This window comes from Prunus persica, chromosome G2, assembly GCF_000346465.2.
Source record: "Prunus persica cultivar Lovell chromosome G2, Prunus_persica_NCBIv2, whole genome shotgun sequence".
In the NCBI taxonomy this organism is placed as follows: Eukaryota; Viridiplantae; Streptophyta; class Magnoliopsida; order Rosales; family Rosaceae; genus Prunus; species Prunus persica.
In genome coordinates this window covers 27,868,137-27,873,317 of record NC_034010.1, presented here as the reverse complement: position 1 = coordinate 27,873,317, position 5,181 = coordinate 27,868,137, and the positions used below count along the sequence as shown (strand labels likewise).

Below are 5,181 nucleotides of genomic sequence, written 5' to 3'. Positions count from 1 at the left end.
AATTTAATGCTATTTTATTTAATGAGTATTTCAAACTTTTAATTAATGTTAACTATTTTTTATATTATTTTTTAATAGAGATTGACCAATTAAAAAAGAGTTATAGCATTTATGACTCCCTAAACTAGAGAGCACAATTAAAGTTTAAATTTTATAAGGAGCTCCTAAAATAACTTTTATATATTTTTAGCTAAATTTTAACCAAAAAATAGAGAACATGATGTAGATGCTCTTAGGTGAGGTCCTATCTCTTAATAGTTAGATCAGGCTAACGAATTTGAACAAAAGGCTATCCAATTTGATCCAACGATTAAGATATAGAGTCTCAACTAAGGACATATATAAGGCCCACACTATAGAATTCTTGTACTTATCTATATACCCAAAAATAATGATAAGAAATCGACATCAAAAGCATCCCAAGTTGAGTTTAAAGGAAGTCAAATGGTATCGGATTGATTGATTGAGAATGGGTTAATAATCATCATCATGAGTACACAAACGCACAAAAGAATGTTGGATCAGGAAAAAACCTATTACACGGTACTGTATGTGTATTGCTTCCACAAAATTCAAAAAAAGAAGCAAATGTCACTAAAACCACGAAAAAAAAAAATGTACCACGATTGACTTGATTTGCACACCTAAACTCTAAGATATGTATTGGAACCCCCCAGCAATTCAGCAGGAAAATGCTGCCGCTGCTTGGAACCATAGGACCTCTCAACAGCCACCAATAAATTCATCATCTAAAAGTACAAAACCAAAGCGAAGAATGCCATTAGCAGGGAGAAGAGCTTGATATTTCCTCCGGAAATTGGTGTTGCAGAAGAGTGCTTCTGTTCCCTGAAGATGCCAAAGAAGGAAAAGTTAGAATGAAAACATTCATCTAGAGAGAGAGAGGGGGAGAATGAGTTAATGGCATTGTTAGCATACTTCTGCATGTAGGCTAGGGCACCACAATACAGAACATTATCGGGCACACTAAACTCCGTTTCGCCATTCTCCTCTGGATTCACAATTCTCAAATATGTCTCTTGGCCCAGATACCATCTATCAAGGTTTTGTGATCTAAGATTCCATGCCCCAGGGTTGTCAAGCGAGACGAGCACTGCCGTCCATGCACCAGAGAAAACCTACACATTCGCAAAAGAGAAGCACTTAATGCAAGATATATAAAAAACAAGCATTGCAAAGTCATCCTCATAACTTCATAACACCAACGCATGAACAATAAGACGATCCAGGATAATAGATATGTGGCCATTCGTTTCAAAAAATCACAATCTAAAACTGTCACAAGAGAGACAATAGCAACCTCAATCAACATCTAAGCATCCATATTGTAAGTTGTAACACAACATCATATTCATATAGGCTTATTCCACAGAAATTTTTTTCCCTTTTGGGGGTAAGAAAAACAGATGCTCCAATAAGAAGACAAACCTGTGCAGTGCAGCGAGAGATTCCATCCCACTTATTGTATCTATTTCTGCTGTCTTCAGTCCACTCACCATAATCCATCCTGTACACAACAAATCAGATTCTCTAAACACCCATGTTTTTAAAGTGAATGATATAAAGCAATTTCAATGAAAATAAAACTTACCCAACCAAAAAAAAGGAATATCCATCCAAATGAAAACTCTGCACTGTGGTGTCATTGTTCTGGAAAATGATTTCAATAAAACCCTTATATGTAGCATTGATAACAGATATGTCGTTTCGGAGGGATCTATTTAGTGGCTTATTGGGGAAATCAAGCTTATAGGCTCCTCTAACTTTATGCTGATCAGCAAGCCTGATTGGTGTAGTAAGATTGGAAAATGAGATGCCATTTAGTGTAGCTCGCAGTTTCCCATTGATTATCTGTGGTGGCACTGTCTTTAACACGTATGTATCGGTGATATTAATTGAACCGTAGTGAAATGATCCCTGAGGATTAGGGCGAGCTCCACTTGCAGATCCATTTTGCCTGACAATAACAAAACCAAAGACTTGAGAGAAGTGAACTAGTAACAAATACTCTCGAGTGAAGTGCACTAGTAACAAATATTCTCAGACTCGCCTAAAGCTGAACAAAATAGGGGAAAGGATGTGGAAATCCAAAATATGCATGCACGAAAACGGTTTAAGTCGATATCTCTGTTCTATTCTTTTCTATATAAGAGAACTGATGACTCCTCATAAGCAAACTGTTAACATCTCACTACCACAAGAAATGTTACAATAAATCAACCTCTTGAATAAGCATAATCCGAAGGAAAAAAAAACCTGATACTCAATGCCTGGTTCATCGACCATGTCTTGTCATAAACATCATTGGGAGGGTCAGGGAGAGTACCACTTGCTGGACCTTTAGAGTTGGAATAGTGTAAGACAGCAACACCAGTAACCCTTTGCCAAAGTGACTCATTTACAAACCTTGCACTTGCAACAATGTAGTAGTCACTACTGGCATTCTGATCCGTGGTAATAAGAAATGAATATGACTGTCCTACATGAATATCAAAGTTTGTATAGTTTTGTTGCATTGTATAATGCCCCTCTGTTTCGGCTAGAAGCAGATTGTGACTCTGAATTCTGAAGTTCAAACTTGTTGAAATACCAACATTGTGCACACGTAATCGATAAGTCTTTCCTGCAAAGTAGAATGTCATGTGAAACAATTTTCCAAGAGAAATGCAACACACATAACAGATTTAAGAATATTGCACCACAGGAATGAGATGTCCTAGCACAATCCTAATTTGAATTTAGTGTTATTTAGAGGCGCAGAAATTTGCTTCATAGGCACAGCTATGGAAACTGAAATTACTTGGGGCATTCTGAACCAAATCAAATGAAATAATTAAGCTCCATGATAGTAGAATGGAGTTATTAACAAATAATCATACTTATAATGATATCATACAAAGAGGAAACAAAGCTATAACAACAAAGGAATCGACATTTATCTACTCAAATGATCAGAAACTAGACAACCTGTGCAAACAAAGTGAATATTAGAAAGGAGGCTGAAAAAAATACCTGGATCAACGTTGATGGTTTCAAACTGAATCCCATCAGGTACAAGGGTATTGTTATATTGATAAGGCCCTTTCCCATTGATAAGAACTCCATCTGGCATCCCGAGGTCTTTTCCAGCATCAAGAGCAGTTCTCAGTGCCTAGAAAAAGAGAAAGGGGGTTGGGGGGAGTCATTTCTGTACCTTCATTGTTCACATGAAAAAACCAAAACAGCAACAAATACCGACCGTGTGGTTACGTGTATACCAGTCACCAATAGTAATGAAGATATCCCCATCAGGCTTATTAAAAGGAATTGCAATAATTTCCCTGTTATTGATATGAAAGGAACCAAAACCCCCTGCTGCTCTCTGAAAATTTAAAGATGGGAAGTAGAAGAAGCTCCCGATCTGATCCTTAACTTGAAACTGATAAGTCCAATTCCATTTAGGAGGGATTGGACAATTTGTGCCAAGAACACCATCCTGCCATGAATTGCGCCGCATTTGGATCCCAGACCTGTCATAGACAATCATTTCAAGCATCTCAAAAACGCTCCATTTCATGAAATAAAATGAATGTTGTGGTGAAGCCTACCAAGTAAGGAGGAGATGTTCGTCCAATTCATTGTGTACATTAACAACAACATTGTTATTTGTAGTAGCATTGATAGGAGGACCAGGAAATTTCTCATTAACTGCTATAACCTGCAGTAAAAAATTCCAACAATAACAAGTAATGCAAGTTAAATTTTGATCTACTTCAAAAGACTCAAACTCCTAATCATGTAAGATAAAAGACAAAGCCTAAAAACTATATCACTCGTCCAAACGTGGCCAAAAATATACGAATGATTACAAAATGGGGTGGAAAACCCTTGCGTAGAAGGGTTTGGAACAACCAATTTTCCTCATCAGACTAAATATATCCATGAATATGTACTGAAAATTAACACAAAATCGTTGAAAAACCCAAACCCCACATAGAAAATGACTTATAAGCACCCTTATGAAAAACCCCAACATAAACCCTCGACTCTGATAGAATACCACACACAACATAAACCATGGATTCACTGAAAAAAAATTACATTAAATACAAAACCCATAAAGAAAAAAAAAGGTCTATAATGGCATTTCCGATAGATCCCAAGCCAAAATGTAAACCAATAATCGCCCGCTTTCTCACACAGCAGTAAAAACAAAGTAAGCCCAAATGAAATAAAAGAGAGCGTTATGAGAAGCGTACCCGCTGAGGAACGCCGAGCGGGGAGGCGGTGATGTAAGATACTCGGAAGTCATAGGAGACGATGGGGTCTGCAGCGGAACAGAGAGTTGAAAGCAGAGCAATGTGGGTCAAAGAAAACAGAGTGAACAGAGAGAGCCCAAACAGAGCCATGAGCGTCTGAAACAGAAAACTATATGTATGAGTGTATGCTTCTGTGAAATCAAAGACGATTTTTCGGATTTGGAGAACTTCTTTTACATTATCAAAGCAGGAGAGAGAAATAGAGTGAGCAAAAACGAAGGTTGAGTGTGAAAACGGGAGGAAGTTTTTTCTTCTTCTTAGTCTGTAAGAGAAGAATGGAGAAGGCTATGAGTCACGCACTGTATCATGCTATAACCACTCCGTTCATCGAAAATTTTGGCCTAATGCGCATATATTTAGGACGGTGACAGGTGACTGCCTCAACCGGTTCAGTTTCTATTTATTTATCAATTGAATTTTATTTTTTCCAGACCATAAAAACAAAATCTTTCGTGCTAAAAAATACCATAAATAAAAATATTTTCGGATTTATCATAACCTTTGAATTTAACCAATAATTTGACATGGTAGTGACATTTTTTTGGTTATAAAATACAAGAGTTAGCATATAACAAAAGGTTATGCAACAGTCAATTTTTTAATTAGATTCTAAAATGCGATCTTCTTCACATGACTTGGAACCTAAACTCTCATATAAAAATATAAAATTTTCTTATAATTTAAACTATCGTTTGTATTCAATATATATGCGTGCGTGTGTGTATAGCTTCAAATCATTAGAATATCCTTAAGGGACACGAGGGCCTTCCTTTAGAATATATTTAATTAACAAAAAAAAATTAACAAGATGATGGGAAAAGGCTAATTCATTCCTAATATTGATTTGATTTTTTTTTCCTTTGGG

At 36.5% G+C, this 5,181-nt stretch overlaps 1 protein-coding gene across 1 annotated transcript; it reads right to left on the bottom strand.

Moving 5' to 3' along the window:
* Positions 425 to 4,626, bottom strand: LOC18785411 (monocopper oxidase-like protein SKS1). The gene is made up of 10 exons (XM_020558241.1): positions 4,494 to 4,626; positions 4,257 to 4,412; positions 3,606 to 3,715; positions 3,257 to 3,527; positions 3,031 to 3,169; positions 2,275 to 2,641; positions 1,610 to 1,975; positions 1,447 to 1,525; positions 937 to 1,136; positions 425 to 846 (listed from the first exon to the last, which is right to left on the bottom strand). The coding sequence occupies exons 2-10, from the start codon at positions 4,404 to 4,406 to the stop codon at positions 750 to 752; spliced, it is 1,779 nt and encodes a 592-aa protein (XP_020413830.1). The 5' UTR covers positions 4,407 to 4,412; positions 4,494 to 4,626; the 3' UTR covers positions 425 to 749.

Bases quoted from the DNA above. Each gene is read 5' to 3' on its own strand.
- LOC18785411 (XM_020558241.1), bottom strand. From the start codon at position 4,406: ATGGCTCTGTTTGGGCTCTCTCTGTTCACTCTGTTTTCTTTGACCCAC. The intron at 3,716-4,256 runs GTACGCTTCTCA...TTTTTACTGCAG, and splicing joins CGCTCGGCGTTCCTCAGCGG to GTTATAGCAGTTAATGAGAA. The intron at 3,170-3,256 runs GTCGGTATTTGT...CTCTTTTTCTAG, and splicing joins GGTATACACGTAACCACACG to GCACTGAGAACTGCTCTTGA.